Raw genomic sequence first — 24,186 nt, 5'->3', positions numbered from 1 at the left:
ACCTATGGGATAACTTACGGTGATAGTTAATTTGATCTTGCTGTAAAACGGAAACTTTGCGCTCAGTCCCAGAATTGTTAAAAATCACCAGAACGTGATAAAATACTGATTATTTTTGCAGAAGATCAATAAAAAAATTACCAAGGACTTCCTGTTTTGTCAGAATTTTTGGAGTTCCAGAAGTATACGTTTGATACATATTACTACAGACTGTTCTGTTTTAGACAGATTCTGTTTTCATTGTGTTGTTTGCTTATTTTGATGAATCTATGAGTAGTATCAGAGGGTATGAACCATAGAGAAGTTGGAATACAGTAGATATAACACCAATATTAATTTAGAATGAGTTCACAACAGTACCTAAGTAGTGATTTATTTTCTTATACTAACGGAGCTTACGAGTTTTCTGTTAAGTTTTGTGTTGTGAAGTTTTCAAGTTTTGGGTAAAGATTCGATGGACTATGGAATAAGGAGTGGCAAGATCCTAAGCTTGGGGATGCCCAAGGAACCCCAATGCAATATACAAGGACAACCAAGAGCCTAAGCTTGGGGATGCCCCGGAAGGCATCCCCTCTTTCGTCTTCGTTCATCGGTAACTTTACTTGGAGCTATATTTTTATTCACCACATGATATGTGTTTTGCTTGGAGCGTCAATTTATTTTGTTAGGATTTGCTTTCTGTTATTTAGAACAATGTTTTGCATCTTTTATTTCAATAAAAGTGGCATTGATAGCCTTTACTATGCCTATTTTACAAGTCTACATGTTGCTGTTTGAAAACAGAAAGTTTACCGCTGTTGCAAAAATTCCCTAGAAAATTCAGAATGTGATAAAATGTTGAAACCTTTTGCATAATAAGCTCTGATAAATTTAATACAGTGAGAATTTTCTTTCATAATTTTTGGAGCTAGGGAAGTATGGATCTTGCTGCATTCTTTACAGACTGTCCTGTTTAGGCAGATTGCTGTTATGTTTGCATATGTTTGCTTGTTTAATGATTCTATTTGAGGATAGGACTATTAAATATGCGGAGGAATTTAATAGGCAATGTCGAATAATAATTTTAGTGATTTGCTACAGTAGAGTATGATAAGGTTTTTGCATTGGTTTATACTAACTTATCTCACGAGTCCTTGTTGAGTTTTGTGTGGATGAAGCTTTTAAGATTTAGGGAGACCGTGATATGAGAGGAATTAAGGAGACACAAAAGCTCAAGCTTGGTGATTCCCAAGGCATCCCAAGATAATATTTCAAGAAGTCTCAAGCGTCTAAGCTAGGGGATGCCCCGGTTGGCATCCCACCTTTCTTCTTCGACAACTATCGGTTAGTATCGGTTGATCCTAAGTTTTTGCTTCTTCACATGATGTTTGCTATTCTTAGAATGTCATTTTGTTTTGTTTTGCTTGCTGTTTGAATAAAATATCAAGTCCTGAAATTATTAAATGGGAGATTCTTCATACAGCTAAATAATTATTTAACTACTCATTGTTCTTCACTTATATCTTTTTGGAGTAGTTTGTCATTTACTCGTGTGCTTCACTTATATCCTATGAGTAAATAGTTGAATGATTTGAATATCATAAATCTGAAATTATATATGTTTCATATGCTTATCCCATGGGGAGTAATGACTTCACATATAAGAAGTAGAGGTGGTAAATTTATTGAAGGTTAGCAAACATTGTATTGGTCACTTGAGCAATTCATGAAAGAATATTGAGGGAAGAGAGATTTCACATATAAATATACTATCTTGGACATCTTTTGTAATTGTGAGCACTCATTAAAATATGACATGTTAAAAGGTTGATGTTGGACAAGGAAGACAACGTAATGGGTTATGTTTTCTTATATCTGAAATAAAGTATATTGTCATGGATCATTCAACATGCTAAGCTTGCCTTTCCCCCCTCATGCTATCCAAATTCTTTGCACCAAGTAGAGATACTACTTGTGCTTCCAAACATCCCTTAAACCAGTATTGCCATAAGAGTCCACCATACCTACCTATGGATTGAGTAAGATCCTTCAAGTAAGTTGTCATCGGTGCATGCAATAAAAATTGCTCTCTAAATATGTATGATCTATTAGTGTGGAGAAAATAAGCTTTATACGATCTTGTGATGTAGAAGCAATAAAAGCGACGGACTGCATAATAAAGGTCCCTATCACAAGTGGCAATATAAAGTGACGTTTTTTCGCACTAAGATTTTGTGCATCCAACTATAAAAGCGCATGACAACCTCTGCTTCCCTCTGCGAAAGGCCTATCTTCTATTCTTGTCTTATACCTTATGCAAGAGTCATGGTGATCTTCACCTTTCCTTTTTACATTTTATCCTTTGGCAAGCACATTGTGTTGGAAAGATCCTGATATATATATCCAATGGATGTAAGGCATCATGAACTATTATTGTTGACATTACCCTTGAGGTAAAAGGTTGGGAGGCGAATCTATAAGCCCCTATCTTTCTTTGTGTCTGATTAAAACTTTGAACCCATAAATATCGCGTGAGTGTTAGCAATTGTGAAAGACTAAATGATAGTTGAGTATGTGAAGTTTGCTGAATCAAAGCTCTGACATAGACCCTTCCTGAAAATAAGATGAATTGTAATTGTTTGATGACTAATAACACGGTTTGTTAGGTTTCAAGAAAGTTTATGATCTATACTTTAACATGTGAATAGCTTGTTACTTGATCATGAGAAGCTTTATGATATGAGCTACTGTTATGACATGTAATGATGCTAGAAAAGGTGATTGAAATTATCATTGATCAAACTTGTGCACCTGCTAGCATTCACACTTCATAAATTATTTCTTTTATCAATTACCTACTCGAGGACGAGCAGGAATTAAGCTTGGGGATGCTGATGCGTCTCCAATGTATCTATAATTTATGAAGTATTCATGCTATTATATTATCTGTTTTGGATGTTTATGGGCTTTACTAAACACTTTTATTATTGTTGTTTTCTTGCCTATTTCAGTGTTTCGAAGAAAGGAATATCAAACGGAGTCCAAACGGAATGAAACCTTCAGGAGAGTTATTTTTCGAACGGAAGCAATCCAGGAGACTTGGAGTAGACGTCAGGGAAGCTTCAAGGGAGCCACGAGGCAGGGAGGCGCGCCCCCCACCCTCGTGGGCCCCTCGTGGCTCCCCTGACCGACTTCTTTCGCCTATATATGTCCATATACCCTAAAAACTTCGAGGAGCAGAATAGATCGGGAGTTCTGCCGCCGCAAGCCTCTGAGTCCACCGAAAACCAATCTAGACCCGTTCCGGCGCCCTGCCGGAGGGGGGGTCTCTCATCGGTGGCCATCTCCATCATCCCGGCGCTCTCCATGACGAGGAGGGAGTAGTTCACCCTCGGGGCTGAGGGTATGTATCAGTAGCTATGTGTTTGATCTCTCTCTCTCTCTCTCGTGTTCTTGAGGTGATACGATCTTGATGTATCGCGAGCTTTGCTATTATAGTTGGATCTTATGATGTTTCTCCCCCTCTACTCTCTTGTAATGGATTGAGTTTTCCCTTTCAAGTGATCTTATCGGATTGAGTCTTTAAGGATTTGAGAACACTTTATGTATGTCTTGCATGTGCTTATCTATGGTGACAATGGGATATTCACGTGATCCACTTGATGTATGTTTTGGTGATCAACTTGCGGGTTCCGCTCATGAACTTATGCATAGGGGTTGGCACACGTTTTCGTCTTGACTCTCCGGTAGAAACTTTGGGGCACTCTTTTAAGTACTTTATGTGTTGGTTGAATAGATGAATCTGAGATTGTGTGATGCATATCGTATAATCATACCCACGGATACTTGAGGTGACATTGGAGTATCTAGGTGACATTAAGGTTTTGGTTGATTTGTGTCTTAAGGTGTTATTCTAGTACGAACTCTATGATAGATTGAACGGAAAGAATAGCTTCGTGTTATTTTACTACGGACTCTTGAATAGATCGATCCGAAAGAGTAACTTTGAGGTGATTTCGTACCCTACAATAATCTCTTCGTTTGTTCTCCGCTATTAGTGACTTTGGAGTGACTCTTTGTTGCATGTTGAGGGATAGTTATATGACCCAATTATGTTATTATTGTTGAGAGAACTTGCACTAGTGAAAGTATGAACCCTAGGCCTTGTTTCCTAGCATTGCAATAACGTTTACGCTCACTTTTATCATTAGTTACCTTACTGTTTTTATATTTTCAGATTACAAAAACCTTTATCTACCATCCATATTGCACTTGTATCACCATCTCTTCGCCGAACTAGTGCACCTATACAATTTATCATTGTATTGGGTGTGTTGGGGACACAAGAGACTCTTTGTTATTTGGTTGCAGGGTTGTTTGAGAGAGACCATCTTCATCCTACACTTCCCACGAATTGATAAACCTTAGGTCATCCACTTAAGGGAAATTTGCTACTTTCCTACAAACCTCTGCACTTGAAGGCCCAACAACGTCTACAAGAAGAAGGTTGTGTAGTAGACATCACCCCCCATGGCCAGTCCGAATTGGACTAGGGAGGGGGGCGGCGCCCCCTCTTTCCTTCTCCCCTCTCCTCCTTTCCTCTCTCTCCCTCTCTTGGAAAGGAAGGGGACTCCAACTAGGATTGGGAATCCTAGATGGACTCTTCATGGCGCCCGCCCCCCTTGGGCCGGCCACCTCTCCTCCCCCCTTTATATACGTGGGAGGGGGGCACCCCAAAGGCACACTAAGTCTTCTCTTAGCCGTGTGCGGTGCCCCCCTCCACAGTTACACACCTCGGTCATATCGTCGTAGTGCTTAGGCGAAGCCCTGCGCCGGTAACTTCATCATCACCGTCGCCACGCCTCCGTGCTGACGGAACTCTCCCTCGTCCTCAACTGGATTAAGAGCTCGAGGGACGTCATCGAGCTGAACGTGTGCTGGACGCGGAGGTGTCATACATTCGGTGCTTGGATCGGTTGGATCGCGAAGATATTCGACTACATCAACCGCGTTACTAAACGCTTCCGCTTTCGACGAGGGTACGTGGACACACTCTCCCCGCTCGTTGCTATGCATCTCCTAGATAGATCTTGCGTGATCGTAGGTAAATTTTTTGAAATACTGCGTTCCCCAACAAATCGGACACCCCAAACGTCAGTGGACATGTCCGGACGTATCAGGGGACAACGGTAGCAGAGCCGGCCATCCAACCTAGTGCACTAAATGCCCCCAGGTCCAACCTTCTTCATTTGACATGCATATGTAGATCAATAGAAATTTAGCATATGTAAATATAAGTGCAAACATATGCAATCACAACCAAAAAGCGTCGGATATTAATAAGTTTTGTACATGCGACCGGTCTTAAAAGTGAAAAACCTCATTTCTTTGCCTCCTAGTCTGGCTGTCCAAGTCAAATGATTCACTGTGCAAGCAGCTCCTCCTCACCGGTTGGTTCCTTCAAATCAGTCGTCAAGCGCTTCAACATGCTAGCATGGTATGCTTGCACAGTCTTCACCGCATCGGGATCCAAGTCTGCCATCTTCACGGCCACCATTTTGGTAGCCTCGGAAGAAGCTGCGAGCTCAACCTTCTTCTCTTGGAGTTTGATCATCTTCTCTTGCACCAGTATAAACGTCAAACCTCTTGGCCTTCTTTTCCTTTTTCTCCTTCACGTCATTGCGCTTGACACATGTCTCCTTCTTCACCATGATGTCCTCGAACCTCACCATCATCTTTGGCCGCCATCCCTTCTCGCTTCTCCTTCTCCTCCTCCCACTTCCCCCTCTCGTTCATAGTCATCCTTTTGGTCGGAGCAAGCCTTACTTTTGTTGGATCACCATCTTCATCTACAATGGGCATGGCGGCGGCCTTGACGGAATTGACAATGACATAAGCTACTTCGTGTGCGCATTCAATTTCAACCAACAATGCATGAAGAGGAAGTGCTTCTTCTCCGTCTTTAAGAACAATGTGACCGCGCGCTAGCCTAGAAAGAAAAGACATGACAAAGTACTTACATATACAGCCAAATGACCAACACAAGTTGCATATCCGGCGAAATGACCGAGACATAGAGCACATCCGACCAAATGACCAACAAATATAGAATAAAGAATAACAAATAACTTACGATCTCTTGGAGTGTTGTGGCGCTTGGCCACCAGATTTGCAATTGTTTGTACAAGCCACAATACTTGCTCGTGGTCTCTTGAATGGTGTACCATCGATTAGTGAGCGACTTCGAGTTAAGCTCACGAACCACTTCCGTGCGATACAAATCACTAGTGTTTGTGCTCATGGAACCAAGCATGCACACTTGTCCAAAAAGGTTCCGTCCCTTTGCTCCGTGCCATGAATCGGATCAATGCTTGTGGCCAACCATGCATCATCCAACAATTCATCCTCCTTCAAGTTGCAAATTTCCCCTCTTACTTTATGGGTGCTCAGATGTCCTCCGGGTCACAGTCCGGCTGGTTGCCATCCGGCTGCTGGGTCTGTGTGTGCTGGGTGTCCAGCATTTGGGTGTGCATCTGCTGGGTGCCCCTCCGAGGAGTCCTCCACTTGCCCGTCTTAGTGGTCGTCGCTGTCGTGGATCATGTTCATCATTGCCTCCCCCTCATCCACGGTCGCGCCCGGTTGAGACATTCTAGCATATAGAGACCGGACACCGAAGGCCAAGGGAGCCGCATCCGTGAATGGACAAGTGCCGACGGCTGCGACTCCGTGGAGGTGTACTTTGTGTTGAGGTCGACGTTGTACGACAATGATGGCCGGCGGTGAATGTGGATGCCGACTGCTGTTGCGGATCGAGTTGCGGGGTGGTATAGTAGTATGGCGGATGCAGCTTGCGCCGGCCACAGCAGCGACCGCGATTGCACGACCGGAGATCAGGGTAAATGCATATGGACATCATGCTTCTCAGGATCATACTCATGCAATACAAATGCGCACCAAACTCAGTGTACCAAACCTCCCACCATTGCAACCACATGCCTACATATACAGCTCTCTCATGCCTTCAGGAGCTATCTGTAGAGAGTGCCAAGGTATTACTCTCGGATGGGAAATTTTCTTGCAAGTTAATTGTTTTCTTGACATTCCCAAATAGCTACCCGAGCAATCTGTGAGCTAATGGAGGGAAACAAGAGAGAGGGCAAGCACGTCTTCCTATCAGTGGCGAGCAAACTTCTTGCTTGTATTCCCACATGTTCAAATTTTGCTTTAGCGTAGATTATCCATTGTGAGGCTAGCGATGGGTCGGTAGCGGCTTCCCCGTTACAGAAAATTTGCTGATGGTGCTTCTTTGTGACAACAACCTTACCCTGAAAACGCAGCCGGCTACAATCGGATGTAGTACTAATTTAAGTTACTTCTCCATGGTGCTCATGGTTCGAGCCAGTCGAGACTGTCTGCATCACCGGCATCCATAATGAGCCGATGAGAATTTCACAGACGGTCCTCTTCTTCTTGTGACAAAAAGTGGGCGGCTGATTTCAGGATCAGGAGTAATAATAAAGTACTCCCTCTGTCCCAGAATATAAGAACGTTTTTGAAACTATGCTAGTATTAAAAATGTTCTTATATTTTGGGACGGAGTGAGTAAAAAGCAGACGCTTCATTAGAGATTTCGGGAGGGTGAGCTTTTCTCCAAGGTTATGCTTATTCTCTTTTTTGCGCCCAGCCTTTGTATCGGTTGATGCACGCAGCCATGTGGCTATGCGAGGTCTGTCATTCCGTCGACTCAATGGAGCTGAAGCGAACTGTCAATATACATTTGTTGCAGCAGAGTTTCGGTCCATTTGGCCATCTTGTTATCAGTTAACCGATGCCAGTAAATGAGAGATAAATTTTATTCTAACATCTAAACTGACTGTACTGATGCATGATATTATAACGATGAAACACGGAAGACTTTTGAGTATCTTATAAATTCATAGTTAGAAGATCTGGTGTGACACATCAGTGAGTAAAAATATTCATTTCTATAAATATCTTATGGGCATTCGTTACAAATAATATCTCATGAGCATTCGTTACAAAATATATCCTATGAACAAACACTGAACCCAACAGAGATGCATAGAGAAGTATGTGCTGATGTGCGCAAATGGTTTCTGCTGATGGAGTGGATATTCTACAATCATCATAGTTTTCCAGCTTATAGAGAACATTCACTGAGCTAATAAGAGCTTCAAACACTTGCCAAGAAGGCATCACAAAGAGATGCTCAAAACAGCATTTTTCTCTTCTGAACCGTCAATTGGCACCGCCTGAAATTCAGAGTATCTCAATGTTCACTGTTGCTTTATTTTTCGGAGATGAAAATGGTTAGGTTTCTACCTAATATCCTCATCGACTAAAAATTTGTCATGGAACTCCATGGAATAGGCACTACAGTGTCGTATAAATTTCTTTTCCACTGAGAAGCACAGAACAAAAAATGAACCACCTAGAACAAAAAATGCACTTAATTACTTTTCCACTGAGAAGCACAGAAGAGCACCGGATCTTTAAGCAACCGTACTAACATAATCACACTCAACTCATGTCCTCCCATGACAAAATGGCAAGCTCACAACTCTAGAATGACCACCAGACAGCTTCCCGCATTTCTCCATGTTTTGATGAACTTCCTTAGGAACAATACTATATATATTAGGGAATGCTAGTTACGCCCTCCTTGGATGTGAAAAATGTTATGCAAATTTACCTTTTGTTTAGCCCTCTATTCGATCTTTTTGAGCGCTCTAGGATATTGGAGGGAAACCAAACAAAGCCGTGACATTTCTTCTTCTTTTTTGCGAGGGTGACATTTCTTCTTGTTCGTGCTAATCAAGGACAAACAAAATTCGACACATGGCTGAACCAGACTTCAGCGCATGAGATGAACCCGGTGACTGTCTCGTTGGCTTCCTTTTCGCCGGGAAGAGACAGAGTATTATCTTTTTGACAAACATACTTGTGTGTAACAATGCCATTGCAAGGGAATGAACATGATCACAACAACTCGAGGAGTAACTAAGTAACTGCATTGTTTTTCTTGCTTTAGAGCCCAGAAGGGCTTGAAACATCTGCTCTCCAGTATTCCAGAGTTCATAATTTGCCTTTTCTAAATCGATGCTAGAAGCTATTTTTGAGAAGATCTCACTATTCATTTTGTACGAATCCACTGAAGGAGGGATTTTTATATAGTATAAAGGCACGAAACCAAAAAAAATCCTAGTGTCACACATCAATGAAAATGAAACCTTTCTCCTGCAAATATGTCGAAATGAACTTCAAAAAGTAACAAAGATGTCGCAAAGAGTACATTTTTTTAGAGGCAAAGAGAAGTACATTTGGGGTCTGCACAATAGTCCCTAACCCAGTGTGATCCCTGTTACCTTTTCAGTTTCACTCTTGTAGTGTAATAGCAATGTTGCCACAAGTTCCCCAATGCCTGACCACCACACTGGGCATAAACAAGATAGTTTGTAATTGATCCCATGTCAACAAGAAAAAATATCACCAAACTAATACTTTGCTTCTTCTTTTTCCATGAGCAATCAATCAACACTACATGCTATATCAAAATTTCAATGGTATACAATATAGTCCTGCAACCTAATCATCCACAGAAAACAACATTCTTTGAGCATGTATGAGTACAGGTGAGCCTTGCTTAGTTCTCTCTACAATCTGCTGGATGAGCATCTTACTATCGTGGTCATCCTCGTCGCCCGACTCGTCTTCATCATCTCCATCTCTCTCTTGAACTCTGTTAGGGTCCCCACTCTTCACAGCCTGCTCCCAAGTGACGTCCTCTTTCAGCTCCGTAGCGCTCTCATCTTCTAAGCCCCAGATCAAGCTGCGGTCCACTGCATAATCTTCATTTGCCTGAGGCTTCCCGTTTGTGCTTGTGGTGCAAGGGGAGTCGGCAATTCTCATGAATTCTTCGTAGGCTTCATCGTAGGCTTCTAGTGCGTCTCCAGCTAGATTTAGACAGAATGGTTCGGCAGAGGAGCTAGTTTCTTGTATAAACAACGGACTGTCCTGGTTGGAAGAAGAACCTGAATCACTGTTTGAGCACATCCGTTCAGAGAAGACTTGCTCCCTCGCCATTATGTGCAGTTGCGCCTGCTTCTGGCTCTGAGCAAGTGCTGTCTCAAGCTCCTTGATTCGGTCTTCCAGCCTATGCTGGATCACCTTGTGGAGACGGAGACTGAGATCTCTAGGTGAAACGGGATAGTTTGTCTCATGTGTGTAATCTGGGGAGCTTTGTCTGCTGTCCCTGCCATGGTCACTATCACTGCTGTAATCAGCAATGTCACGAAGAATCATGTCGGCCTTCAGTTCCCCCTGGACAATATCTCCAATGAACTCCTGATCGATCTAGAAATGTGGAATTATATTTAGTGTGCTTGTAGGCTGTAGCCTAATTAAGATGCCATGCATAACATTTTGATATGAGATTGTTACCTCAATCAAGTCAAACGGTTCTTCTTCCAAGTGGTTTGAAGTGATATTTAACTCCAGCCTCGCAAGCTCGGCTTCAAGTTCTGCTTCAATTTTGCTCATTGATATTGAATCAGGGGTGTGAGCTTTGATATTGCCATCTGTTATCAGGAGTGGAAAATAAAAAGGATCACAAACTTTTTAGTACAAGTATGTAAAGATGATTTTGTTCGACAGTTGTCGATTTACCATCTAGTTCACCAGACGTTTCATTAGGCAATTCCTTCACAGTTAACCCCTCTTTCATCTCCAGCTCATCTTGCAAATCCTGAACCAAGTTCTCCATTCGCTTCAGTGTGCCGTTCAACGAATCAAGATCTTTTTTGCTTGATAGAGAGGAAGATATAATACCAATGCCAACCCCACTGGAGAACATGAGCATTCTTTCAAGTAAACCTGCAGATCAAATATATGTATTTAGGATTTGAATGCTTCAAGTGGGGGGAAACCCCAAAACAACAACTCAGTATGAAGCATCACATTTGTAGCAAAACATCAGCATCCAAAATAGCCTACTTAATAGGTATTACAACATTTTTTACAACCATTAGCAAGAGATAAGAGAAAGAAGTAACCAGGAAACATGAATGTTGTTCAAGCACAATTTGTCCTGAAATGATAAATCAGTCTGGCCCTGTTGAAATAGTACGGATAGATCTTACAAAAATTCTTCATCGTTTAACAGCTCTAATGACCCAAGCAAGCAAAAAGCAGTCGTGCAGATTGAGCAAATTCTGGGAGATTAGGATAGTCCCTCAATATTTCAGGAATGGCAATTGTTTTTTTAACAATAATAAGACTGACTTAAGAAAAAATATGTGATAGTTCAACTAGTGTCATCGGGGTAAGGAACAGAGGTTCCACACATGACGGGGAAATTTCTACTAGTATTAACTGCAAAACGTAATCACACTCTTCATTTGAAAAAAGTTTCACTTGAAAATTACAAATGATGAATTCAGGAAGCATGTCTACTAATACACTATTCATGACTTGCTTTGTTTCAGCGGATTGCATCAAGTGATAGAAAAAAACATGTTGAAACTGCTTCAATTATATTGCAGGAATTGTGGTGTGACGCCAAATTACCTGCTGGTTTTGATGGTTTACTATATCTTTCTGTTTGGGATCCCCTTTTGGATTTATTCAGCTCAGGTAGCGGAGCAATCCCAACAACACTTTCTGGCACTTTGGAGCCATTTCGACATTCCTCATTGTCGAACCCAATATCAAAGGGTACAGGCACTGGTTCATAGCGCGATTTACTAATGATTCTTCTCCCATCTGTTACAATGAATGGCCTAGCAGAAGCTGGGGATGGAACTGGAGCGAATGTGCATTCTTCAAACTCGAAGTTCTCGTCGTAAAGTTGTGGAATGTATGAGTTCTCTGTTGCGACAAGTGGATTAATAAAATGCCTCTGGGGTCGTCTGCTCCTAAGAGCACCTCGACCTCTTCCAGGCCCAGAACCAAGACCAGGGCTTCTTGTGGAAACCTCAGTAGTCGAACCATCTCGAAAGCCATCCACCAGATTCTTGCCTCTACCAACTACCCTGCCACCACTTGGAACCACCATTTCCTCATTGTTCTTCGTGCTGCTTCTCTTAAAAATCCAAGGCTGCAAGCTCAATATGGATCCTGGATCTCTGACATACTCGCCTGGGCTGACCGACTCAACACCGGTGCTTCCACTGGTGGAAGCACCAAATTTGGCAGATGAGCCACCAAACCGCGAATGAACGGAGTTCCTCGGAGTATTGCAAGGCACGTTCTCCTCCTCCAAACCGATGTCCCTGCCAACCTGATTAAGGATTATTCTGCGGAACACATCGTTGCCCATTTCCGCATTCTTGTGGTTCTTTTGCTTATCCATTGGAAGTCCTGCCTGCAACCTGGCACTAGTTCCTCAGCAGAAGGCAAAAGCACAGGCGCCTCCTCATCTCCAGAGCTCAATAGGATCTCCAACCTGCGCAATCAAACATGAATGATAGGCAACGAAATTAGCACAAGAACATGAGCACAAGGCTGATGCAATATTCATTCGAAACAAACGACGAGTATAGCGATGCAATCCCCAATTCGGCCGCCGCAATTTTAAACAAAGGCAGAATCCCATCCATAAACAAACGCCCACCCACCGAATCAAATCCCAGGTCACACGCGCACAAGACCAAGACCAAGACCCAACCAAATCTTGGCTCAAAATTTTCCTGTCCCGCGAGTACACCACAGGATTACCTGGGATTCGCCACGCCACGAGACCCGGACTCCCCTCCTCTAAAGAAAACCCAGAAACAGCGGGGCAAAAGATCTCCGGAAGAGACGGCGAGGGTGGGAGCTTTTTCTCACCAAGAAAGGGGGAGGGAGGGATAAGGCGCCAGCGGCTGCCGGCGCCCCGGCGGAGTGGCAATGCGGAGGCGGCCGGTCAGGCGCGAGCTAGCGGGAGGGAGGAGAGAGAGCACCACTGGACAGGAGGCATTTGGGATTTGGGATGGGGGAATTTGGGGTTTGGGTTGGGGTTGGGGTTGGTCCAAAAGAGGCAAGAAGAACATCCCAAGGAGCCAAACCACACGAGAGACGAGACAAGAGGAATAAATTACTCTATTCTATATGGCGATTTGGTTTTAAAAATGGAAATCTATTCGTCTATTTCCTCGAATTCCACTGGTTTTTTACTTTTCCAGCTCAGCTCACAGCTCATGACAGAGGGCCAAGGATTGAATTGCCATGATGAATATAATAATTTCTCTATTAAATTCCGAAGGAGATGATTTCGCCATATTAAAATAGTATATTAATAGCCCTATATAAAAGAAATCCGAGCGAACGCCCTCAGCCACTCAGATCCCACGCCCGGAACCTAAAGCATTTGCTCCCATGTACCCTTTTGAGCGAACTATGAAGTTGGCGGCAAATGATTCGCTTACGATGATAATCTGAGCCAACACATTTGGGATGGCTATTTTTTAGTTTTTAGAGCATGGCATTTTTTAACTTTTTCGATTGATGTAGCACGGTAATTCCCTTCAGCCAGCATGACAATTTTTAATATAGCAATTTCCACTTTAGAACATGGCAAATCCTTTACGACAACACCGCAATATTATCTATTTTTTGCATGGTAATTCCGAAGCGGAGTGGGTTTTTCAAGTGAACGGAAACGTACGTTCGTTCCTCCTTGCATGAGCGAACGATCATTCGCTCGGGTTACTCCTCGTCGGGTGTATATTGGCGTCCTTAATAAAAGGATTTACCACTCCGTCCGTTGGTTCTTGTTCTTGAATTTGTAGCTCCATGTCAAACTGATGTGTGAGATCCAGTAGTGAATTCTTGGTGGCTTATATTTGCTTTTATTCTAATTAGTAAATGCATATGTTTACTATATATATATATACATATCTTAACTAATATGGCCCCGGTACAAAATCAAGCTATTTACGGGCATGTTGTAGGGAAGTAAACAATATATCAATTTTTATTTATGATGACTTTAAAAAAGTTTCAACCTAAAGGGTTGAAATCTTCTTCGATATTTATTGTGTCAACGTCAAAGGGTCAGAATCTTCTAAATTAATGTTGATAGCTACTTGATAATTTGCTCACACGTGAGCATTGAACTTTCTAGTGATGGACGTAGGGATTTGTTCTACACTAATGTCCTGTAGGAATATTAATATACCATGTTGTTATGCTTGCTCCATTTCACGTTGTTTATTTTTTAGTGTGACTGTCATGTTGCAGTATTTGTGCCTCAAGAAATAAGAGTAAAATGTTACGAAACTACACTTTTTTATATTTAGCATATCAAAAGGCTATAGTTTTGAATAACTTGATCAGTTAATGGAGTGGTTGTACTACCAAATTGCCCAGGGTCGAAGCATAGGTTTGTCCCGTGTGTCTATTTCATAAGACATAGTATTTGTACAAATTGATAACAAAATTTCAGTTGTGACCTTGTCAACTGCCACTCCGATCTCCAGTAGATATTGTGAGCGAGTGTTTGCGGCAGTGTGCATAGGTACATGTGCGTCAATTCTTTTTCGTGTGTTTATTCATAAACCTATAGTTCTAAATAACACTTTCATGAAACTACACATATGTCTCAAAAATGTACCTTCTATAGGTTTTAGTGTACTTTGTGAAAATATTATATACATTGTGAAATTTTATGTTGGTAAGAAGTGTAATCCTATGAAATGATATTCTAGATGTTTTTTAGCTAATGCTACTGTAGATGTTGAGTGACCTTCAGATAACTTGTTCAATTAGGGTAGAATATTATTCAATTCTATTAACTATTACCTGAATTTTTCCATATGAGTACATGAAAAGATCAAGCTTCATTTCATCCTAGAGTTGATCTACACCACAAAGAAAATACAGAGAGGTGCTGTCCATTTCTTGGTGTATCCCTTTCCCTTAATAATGGTTTTGTGTTTGTTTTTACTTTTCATAAGAAAAACAAAGTTTTTTATTCTTCTGACACATCCCTTTGAAAACTCTTGTCCCTACAGTGTCCAAGAATTGGACTTGCTATCTGGGGTACATGCGAAAGGATGCTTGGCCTTTACACCATTCCTAGAGAAGAAGATAGTCTCCAAGTCTTCCTGAATCTCAGCCGTCAAACTGTCTTGATCTGTGATCTAAACTCCTTGAACCCATCACAGAAACAGGCCCACATTTGCTGAAGCTCGATTAGGGTTTGGGCATCTGCACCTGCACCTTGATGGCTATTAATAATCATAATCCTATATCATGGCATGGAAGTACCCAGCTTTATTATGCAGGGACCAAATTTTATTACTCCTTAGGACCACCTGTTCACACATACCCAGTAAGTTTTCAATACTCCGGTGAACATCTGTGCTAGCAAATTGACAGGACGTGTGGACAGCATGGTGCCAGATTTTTCAACAATTCAGTGAGCATCTGTATCAGGGCCATGCTGTCGATTTTAACGATAAAGTTTTACAGACCTTGAGGGAGAAGAATTTTGTAAACTGCGTTTGCGAAAACGAAGAAGATAACCCAGATATGGCAGAGAATTCAAGAACGAACTATGGCGGAGGTCTCATGGGAAAGAGAGGTACATCAGATGTTGATTGACGATGGATCCATGGCATTTTGCTGCTAGGAAGAGAATCCTTTGAAAATGCCAGCTGAAATGTCCTTTTTCTGCTAGGTTTTGGCATTGTTGGGCCTTTTTGTTTCTAGCTGGACTTCTCCTTGTCCTCACACAACAAGATTGGGTTCTCCCTGGTCCACACAGGATGTACTGTTTGCACCACACAGCTATAAAAATAGACAACAATTGCAGGTTTATGAAGGAATTGCATGCATACATTACATTTGATTCTTTTCATACAGAAACATCTCAGTGTACTTTTGACCTGGCAGAAATTCATGATTGGTGTCCTCCTTTTGATTTTCTCAGAACAGTGGGAGCCTTGCAATCGTATTATACAGCATGCTACACCTATCCAGCAACTGATAGATGCTCTAGATCGTGTAGGCTAGGATTCCGGCAATAGTGGTGGTAGGCATTACCTTCTCCTTGTGGCTCGAGGAGCCACCGGTGCCGGCCATGGTGACGGTGGCCGGTGATGGCAGAGAGTAGTGGGCGAAGTGGTGGCGGCGCTTCCCATCAGCACGGCACTAACCATAGATCGGTAGGGGATTAGGTGGGGTGTACGGCGTTGCGACGAACCTCGTATTGCGAGCCGCCGACCCCACCTCTTTATATATAGTGCAGGTGACAGGGGCCCGTCAACCATAGTGGGTTGAGCGCCCCCGATCAGGGCGCGGATCTAAGGGCCTGGTGGGCCGTTGGGCCCACACGGTGGAGATCATCCTAACAGCAACAAGCAAGAACAAAACGAATTCCGAACTTCTGTTTCCAAAAGAATGCATTCAGAATTTAGTATAACCCTTGTGCTATTTTTGTTGAAGCAAAACCATTTATTGACGCGACTACAAAATTATGTACAGTAACTAGCTTGTTCCTCTTAGTCTCCACCCATAGGTCGATCCCCCCCCCCCCCCCCCCCCTCTGAAAGTATTGGACCTTCAGGAAGCCAGCGAAGTCCTGGGGCAGTTGTCGATGGAGCAGGCAAGGACATCTCGGTAGTCACGCGAGATCGTGAAGTGATCGTACACATTGCCGTCACGGCTCTTCTTGTACTCGAACAACAGGGATGAATGATTGAAAGCCGTGAGCTTGCCGAAACCGTGGTCGAAGTCTCTGAAGTGACTCCATTGAATCTTTGAAGTGATGAAGTCTGAAAGGCTGGCACCGGCGCCACCGACAACTACATGCGTCGTTGCCTGGAACGGGCCGCTGTAGTGATTCGATGCGTTAACAACACACTGGCTCTGCAACAAATCACAGATTACAATCAGGCTTGTAATATTGTAATAGGAATGTAAGCCTGAGCCTGCAAAACCGCAAGTTTTGTACTGTAGCATTACCGGCAATTGTACTTTATCATATGCTGCCATAGTAGTATATAAAAGAACTTTACTTTTCGATCTACAAAATTACACAATTTGATCTCATGCAAATACTAGTTAGAGACACACCTGGTACACCGGACATGTCCTTTCATAATTGTGGACGTGACCGTAGAAGGCAAGATCGACCTTGTACTTCTGCCAGAGCTCTTGCAGCGCTTCTCGCCCCATTGGTTCCTCAAACGTGCCTTCAAATCCATAGTAGGAGTTGGATGAGTACCCGAGAACACGGTGTGCAAGGAAGATGAGCCATGGCTGCTTCTGCCTGTCAACAGACGACAGGCAGTGCTCGATGAACTTGTACTGCTCGGTCCCTGGCCTCCAATCTTCTTCTGTGTGAGCAATGCAAAACCTGAACATGCCATAGTCGGTCGCGTACCTACAGAAGGATATATGTTGTGTCAGAAATTGTTATTCCTAAGACAAGTAAACTTCAGAACTACATGTGAAGGAATTTGTATGCCCAACTACCGATATTACCAAAAATTTGCACGGTTCTCAGCAGGAGTGTAGAACACAGTTTGTGCTGGAACACCGCATTCTCCACCAGAGTCGAGATTTCCATAGAAGGAACCAGTTCCAGGCCAGTCCCTCTCATGATTACCGCTGCGAAAATGCCAGTTTTTTTAGACATTAAACAGTGCATGGCAACAACATATCGAAAGTTCTTAAACTTCATACTGAACAGACCTGCCAATCATGTATGGCACAGTTGAAGCAATCGGTTCGATCTGTGCAGTGAACTGATCCCACTGAGACAAATAACCATTCGCGTAGCAAATGTCCCCGATGTGGACCACCATGTCGATGTTGTCCAGGTCTCTAATGATCTGGTTAGTAGTGTTTAGCGAGCCTGGCTGGAAGTTATTGTACTCATTGGAACCATCTGCCTCTGCCTGAAGAAACTTAGTCAGAAAAGAAGAACCATTGCACTGGCAAAATGCCCAAATTGCTCTATGAATCAAACTAGGATAGAGATGGAAGAACATATATCTACCTTCCCCATGTCCCCAAATATGACGACCCGTTGCAAAGAATCTTGTCCAGGATAAGGTGATGCCTTAAAGCTATATGACTTACTCCAGACGCGGGTACCATTTGGTAATCTATGGCCAAGCCTGTAGGTGTACCTGCAATGTTGCAGCAACCATGTTGGCTGAGTATCTGGATGGATCCTACTTTCAGAAGGGGTTAAACATGAAAGAAAGATCACATACATCGAGTCTGGCCACAAATCCTTCAAGTAACTAGTATGAATGTAACCAGGATGGCGCCAACCAACAGTTCGTGCTGGTGCACCTGCATTTGAATTGTATATGCTTGGTAAATGCTGCATGTGATACGATATAGCAGATCCTCATCTCTATTTACATTGTTAAAATCTCAAGTTTAACTAGCTTATGTTCATCTCAAAGAAAAATAGGGAAACAGAGGCAAACTGCATACCACACATGCTGTTTCTGTCAAATGTCAATGTCCCGGCTGGAGAAAGGAACTGGCGTCCCGCTTTTTCACCCCATTCAACAAAAGGAACTGCTTCTTTGATGTCGTATCCACTTGTCCAAGTGACTGTCATCTAAAATGGTACTAATTCAGTCACATTCTTAGATTTGTGAATACATTTATCTGGCATGAGTGTAACCCATGTTCTTTTTATACAATGTAGGTTCTTGTCGAAAAGATGTTTCACATTTGGTTTGACAAATAGCACATCCTAATACAGTCTCAGTTGCAGATTGGCAGGCAAAGCTTACTTCGTTCCAAGATTTCCCTTGCGCCAAACGTGGGTAGACAGGCGCCTTTGGGTTCACAAATGTCACCTTGTTTGAGACAGCAATCAGCTTCGGCTGTGACCAAGTTGGTAGAAAAGATTCAGAGTTGAGAAATATAAAGAAATGTTTCTTCAGAATAACAGCGGAGTTGTTGTTCAAGCAGACAAGTTCAGAAACTAGTACAGTACATTTTTACCTTCAAGAGACCCCCAGAAAAAAGTGCAAATGAGAAATCTTCTCTCTGGTTGATCAGTTGAAGCTTCAGATAGCCCTTTCCCGACTTACCATATCCATCATTCTTGAACTTTGCAAATTGGTACTGCGATAAAAGAGCATGGAAGCCTCAAAGTTCAGAACGAATGTCTTCCAACAGACTGAATCGCGACATATGTAGTTCTCGGTATCTAAATCTTAGTTTAATGGAACGGGGAAAGAATCGGCCAACCTTGATAGGTGCTGTGCATAGCACTGGAGGATATTGCCTCTTATTCTCAGGCTCACAAATCGCGGCACTGGAAATTTGCAAACAAGAGACATAGAACAGCATCAAATCCTATGCTTTGCCATTTCAAGTACATCTGAACTGAAATTGTCTGAACTTTTCTCTCGAGAAAAAGCAGGGACAGAAGAAATCTATCCAAAATATGTCTGAATGCATTGAGTTCATGCTGAATATGTTTGATAAAATTGTTGCAATGGCGTAAATGTGGATGATAAGTACTACCCGAATAGCCAGTACTGGTGCTGTTTACCTGAAATTGGCAGGAGAGAAGACTCCGATCCAGTCATCACCGGAGGGGTCGGGATGGAGGAACTCCACCTCTACCCATCCACTGTCCTGACCCTCCAGTCCAAGAACCGCAGGGGACGCCTTGACGTGCGCCGCGTCGTCGACGGCGAGGGTGGTCCTCTCGACGGCGATCCTCGACAGCGGCTGCTCACCGTGGGCCGCCGCGGCGGTGCAGACAGCCATCCATGTGACGGCCGCCACCCACGCCCACGGCCTCATGCTCTTCCCACCTTCAGAAGTTCAAGAAAATCCGAACCGAGAACAGAAACAAGAACTGGAAGAATGATTCCGGGAAAAGGCGGCGGCTTCAGGGCCTTCTCGGAGCGAACCAAGAAAGAAAGGGACGCGGATTTATATCTCCAACAAACAAATCATTGAGGTGTGCTGACACTGGAGCCTACGGGTAGTAGATACGGGAGAATATTCCCAAGAAACCGGATTCGCGAGGGAAATGTGGCACCGGAAATGCAGAGTCGGAAGGGGTCGCACACTTGCATCAGTAGCCGTTTGACTGTTACTGTAACTGCTGGACCTTCAGGAGTGGAAGTATCATTATGAGTAATCTGATGCCTAATCCACCAAAGGCACCAGCAACCAACCATAAGCACTTGTTTCCTGTCTAGATTTTGATTTAAAATAGGAAGCGGAAGGAGGTGCTCCGTGATAATCAAACACGAGTGAAGTTACTTATATGGTCCAGAATCGCTCTCGAGTCGCGGAAGCCAACCCTAGCGCCGCCTCTTCTCGACCCCCGCCCTTCCTCCCCTCGCTGCCGCCGGCCAAAGGCCGCGAGGCGTAGGCGGCGGCGGGGCGTCTTTCTCCCGCGCGTTGGAGGTGTACGTCGCGGGGCGCAACCTTCCGCATCGACGGCGTGGGCCGTCGCCCCCCCCCCCCCCCCCTCCCCTAGGCAGCCTGGCGGCCCGGTGGTGCTGCTCCTCCTCCCCGTGGCGGCTCGTGGGGTTCCGGTGTGTGGGGGACTCGCTGGCGGCGGATCTGGTTCCCCCAGCCCAGATCCGGGTGGTGGCGACGGCGGGCGTGGGTGGCGGCGGCGACCTGGCTAAGGCGGTGGCGGCGGCGGGCTTGGGTGGCGGCGACCTGGCTAAGGCAGTGGCGGCTACTGGCAGCCAGACCACTCCTTTCGGGGTGGCAAAGCACTGTGCGTCTATGGCCGGGTGGCGGGCTGCGACTTCGGTTGCGTGCCGCAGCTGCTCCAGGGCGGCTTGGGGCTGCCCCTCGGGGTCCCACGTGGATGTGGGCTGTCACGGCATGGTGGTGGCTCATGGTGCTGGTCTGGGTCGTTTCACAGCGGCTACTGGACTTCTCCGGCGTCGGCCCGTCCGTGAGTGGCCTCTGTCGGCCTTCGATTCCTCTCCTCGTCGTCCAGGCACTACCTTCGTCGAAGGGTTGTCCCTCTCCCAGCTACGGTTCATTACTCATCTCACGCCCGATGCTGCGGGATCGAACTCGTCTCGCGCCCGGCAGCAGGGTCGAGCTCGTCTCGCGCCGCAGCAGTACGGGTCGATGGAGGCCAGTTTTGGCAGGCCTTTTGGGTCTCGACGCCGGGGCCGCCCAGGGGTGCGAAAGGCGGGACCTTTCCACTCGTCTCTTTGGTTGGGGTAGCGACGGGTATCGAATGAGGTGGTGTCAAGGTCTTGGATGCCGGGGTGGCGGCCCTGGTGGTGGTAGCGCGGTGCTCATAGGTAGAGCCTGTGGCTTGGTGCTGCCCGATGACCATGGTCGTGTGGGCGGTATGGTAGCTGGGGTGTGGCGTTCGCTGGCGGTGGGTGTTGCCTGGGGTGAAAATCTGTTCTATCTTCGGACGGACCGGCGGCGATGAAGCTCGTTCCCTTCTTGAGGGCATCGTCGCAGCCCTCATTGCCCGTCGTGTTGCTCCAGGGGAAACTCCGACCCTCGGGTCGGGCAATGGCGGCACTCCGGTGTCATTCCCTTTCTGAAGGCGCCGCCTTAGAGCCCACGGTTCGTCGTATGCGGCTTCATCTCTTCGCGGTTGTATGTTCACGGCTGAGGACTCCGATTGCTCTTGTAGTGCTTGGGGTGGTGTTGCTGCGCTCAGCGTCTATGTATCCTGTCTTGGGTGTGTGTGTGTTGCGGTGACGTGTGTTTGCATCGGGTTGTTGATGATCGTTGCTTTATGTTGAGTATATTGATTATTAGGAAGTATAGGATAGACTAGGATTCGGTCCTGCCTTGTCTTGTACTCCAAGTTGGTCTTTGTACTTCTATATATATGCCCATGGGGCTCAAGCAATACATCAAAATATTCCACCAATCTCTCTCCCCCTTCGAACATGGTATCAGCCTAATCACGATCCATACCCTAGCCGTCGCCGCTTCCGCACCCGCGCGCCGCCCCCGGGGCGGTCGGCCTTCATGACCGCCGTCGGGGGCCGCGCCGCCCGTACATAGGGTTCGTCCGCCGGCTGTGTTGGCAGGCTGCCCTAGAGAGTCTTTTTCCCAAGCCCTTGCTCCGGGTTTTTTCGCTCTCTCGTTGGTCGTTTTGATCGGCGTTTTTCTTTTTGGTTTTCCGATCTATTCTTGATCGGTTTGCGTCGCCCGCCGCCGTCGTCGACCCCCGTGCGCCTCTACTCTGACCCCGGCGCGACCAGCTGGCCTCTCCTCCGACCCGGCGGCCACGCGCGCCGAGGCGGCCCATCAGGGCCAGTCGCCGTCCGCGCGTCGGTCCGCCCGTTGCCCTGCGCCGGCCATCCCCGCCCTGCTTCAACCGGGACACCTGCATCGCCCCGACCCGGCGGCCTCGTGCCATGCGACAACCAATCATAGCCGTCGCTCGCGCGCTGATGTCTACTACGCAACCTTCTTCTTGTAGACATTGTGGGGCCTCCAAGTGCAGAGGTTTGTAGGACAGTAGCAAATTTTCCTCAAGTGGATGACCTAAGGTTTATCAATCCATGGGAGGCGTAGGTTGAAGATAGTCTCTCTCAAACAACCCTGCAACCAAATAACAAAGAGTCTCTTGTGTCCCCAACACACCCAATACAATGGTAAATTGTATAGGTGCACTAGTTCGGCGAAGAGATGGTGATACAAGTGCAATATGGATGGTAGATATAGGTTTTTGTAATCTGAAAATATAAAAATAGCAAGGTAACTAATGATAAAAGTGAGCGTAAACGGTATTGCAATTCTAGGAAACAAGGCTTAGGATTCATACTTTCACTAGTGCAAGTTCTCTCAACAATAATAACATAACTGGATCATATAACTATCCCTCAACATGCAACAAAGAGTCACTCCAAAGTCACTAATAGCGGAGAACAAACGAAGAGATTATTGTAGGGTACGAAACCACCTCAAAGTTATTCTTTCTGATCGATCTATTCAAGAGTCCGTAGTAAAATAACACGAAGTTATTCTTTCCGTTCAATCTATCATAGAGTTCGTACTAGAATAACACCTTAAGACACAAATCAACCAAAACCCTAATGTCACCTAGATACTCCAATGTCACCTCAAGTATCCGTGGGTATGATTATACGATATGCATCACACTATCTCAGATTCATCTATTCAACCAACACATAGAACTTCAAAGAGTGCCCCAAAGTTTCTACCGGAGAGTCAAGACGAAAACGTGTGCCAACCCCTATGCATAAGTTCACAATGTTACGGAACCCGCAAGTTGATCACCAAAACATACATCAAGTAGATCACGTGAATATCCCATTGTCACCACAGATAAGCACATGCAAGACATACATCAAGTGTTCTCAAATCCTTCAAGACTCAATCCGATAAGATAACTTCGAAGGGAAAACTCAATCCATTACAAGAGAGTAGAGGGGGAGAAACATCATAAGATCCAACTATAATAACAAAGCTCGCGATACATCAAGATCGTGCCAAATCAAGAACACGAGAGAGAGAGATCAAACACATAGCTACTGGTACATACCCTCAGCCCCGAGGGTGAACTACTCCCTCCTCGTCATGGAGATAGCCGGGATGATGAAGACGACCACCGGTGAGGGATCCCCCCTCTGGCAGGGTGCCGGAACAGGGTCCCGATTGGTTTTTGGTGGCTACAGAGGCTTGCGGCGGCGGAACTCCCGATCTATTGTGTTCCCCGATGTTTTTAGGGTATATGGACATATATAGGCGAAAGAAGTCGGTCAGGGGAGCCACGAGGGGCCCATGAGGGTGGGGGCGCGCCCAGGGGGTAGGGCGCGCCTCCCTGCCTCGTGGCTTCCTCGAAGCTTCCCTGATGTCTACTCCAAGTCTCCTGGATTGCTCCCGTTCCAAAAATAACTCTCCCGAAGGTTTAATTTCGTTTGGACTCCGTTTGATATTCCTTTTCTTCGAAACACTAAAATAGGCAAGAAAACAACAATTTGGGCTGGGCCTCCGGTTAATAGGTTAGTCCCAAAAATAATATAAAAGTGTTTAGTAAAGCCCATAAACATCCAAAACAGATAATATAATAGCATGAATACTTCATAAATTATAGATACGTTGGAGACGTATCACGCGCCGGCCCGCCCATCGATCCACATCACCCGCCTCCGCCGTGTCTGCACGGCGGCCCAGCGGTCTACCTCACCGGTCTCGTCCTCGGCTTCGTCGGGACGGCTGCCTCAACTCGGGCGCCGCTGCTCCGTT

At 45.0% G+C, this 24,186-nt stretch overlaps 2 protein-coding genes across 3 annotated transcripts; both read right to left on the bottom strand.

Moving 5' to 3' along the window:
- Positions 1–9,484: 9,484 nt before the first annotated feature.
- Positions 9,485–13,118, bottom strand: LOC109768204 (uncharacterized). Of its 2 annotated transcripts, none has more exons than XM_020326945.4 (5): positions 12,715–13,118; positions 11,566–12,442; positions 10,666–10,872; positions 10,441–10,577; positions 9,485–10,353 (listed from the first exon to the last, which is right to left on the bottom strand). In XM_020326945.4, exons 2-5 carry the CDS (start codon positions 12,347–12,349, stop codon positions 9,586–9,588), a joined length of 1,896 nt encoding a protein of 631 aa, XP_020182534.1. In that variant the 5' UTR covers positions 12,350–12,442; positions 12,715–13,118; the 3' UTR covers positions 9,485–9,585. The 2 variants fall into 2 exon arrangements, with proteins under 2 accessions (XP_020182534.1, XP_020182535.1); XM_020326946.4 differs by having other exon boundaries at positions 12,826–13,055.
- Positions 13,119–16,364: 3,246 nt separating this feature from the next.
- LOC109768202 (probable inactive purple acid phosphatase 1) lies at positions 16,365–19,926 on the bottom strand. Its single transcript, XM_020326944.4, has 11 exons — positions 19,511–19,926; positions 19,204–19,270; positions 18,955–19,077; positions 18,741–18,833; positions 18,433–18,562; positions 18,204–18,285; positions 17,984–18,116; positions 17,677–17,882; positions 17,467–17,592; positions 17,056–17,365; positions 16,365–16,848 (listed from the first exon to the last, which is right to left on the bottom strand). The coding sequence occupies exons 1-11, from the start codon at positions 19,765–19,767 to the stop codon at positions 16,543–16,545; spliced, it is 1,833 nt and encodes a 610-aa protein (XP_020182533.1). The 5' UTR covers positions 19,768–19,926; the 3' UTR covers positions 16,365–16,542.
- Positions 19,927–24,186: the final 4,260 nt, after the last annotated feature.

The sequence above is a fragment of the Aegilops tauschii genome, chromosome 5 (assembly GCF_002575655.3).
Source record: "Aegilops tauschii subsp. strangulata cultivar AL8/78 chromosome 5, Aet v6.0, whole genome shotgun sequence".
Classification (NCBI taxonomy): Eukaryota; Viridiplantae; Streptophyta; class Magnoliopsida; order Poales; family Poaceae; genus Aegilops; species Aegilops tauschii.
The sequence above is the reverse complement of the archived record's forward strand: the minus strand, read 5'-3'. Positions and strand labels throughout refer to the sequence as shown.

What these genes read in the sequence shown, in the direction of transcription:
- LOC109768202 (XM_020326944.4), bottom strand. Translation starts at nt 19,767, where the DNA reads ATGAGGCCGTGGGCGTGGGTGGCGGCCGTCACATGGATGGCTGTCTGC. An exon ending in GATTTGTGGCCAGACTCGAT is followed by an intron (nt 18,117 to 18,203) that starts GTATGTGATCTT and finishes GCAACATTGCAG; the next exon opens with GTACACCTACAGGCTTGGCC. An exon ending in GTGCCATACATGATTGGCAG is followed by an intron (nt 17,593 to 17,676) that starts GTCTGTTCAGTA and finishes GCATTTTCGCAG; the next exon opens with CGGTAATCATGAGAGGGACT.
- LOC109768204 (XM_020326945.4), bottom strand. Translation starts at nt 12,349, where the DNA reads ATGGATAAGCAAAAGAACCACAAGAATGCGGAAATGGGCAACGATGTG. An exon ending in AACGTCTGGTGAACTAGATG is followed by an intron (nt 10,578 to 10,665) that starts GTAAATCGACAA and finishes TCCTGATAACAG; the next exon opens with ATGGCAATATCAAAGCTCAC. An exon ending in AACCGTTTGACTTGATTGAG is followed by an intron (nt 10,354 to 10,440) that starts GTAACAATCTCA and finishes CCACATTTCTAG; the next exon opens with ATCGATCAGGAGTTCATTGG.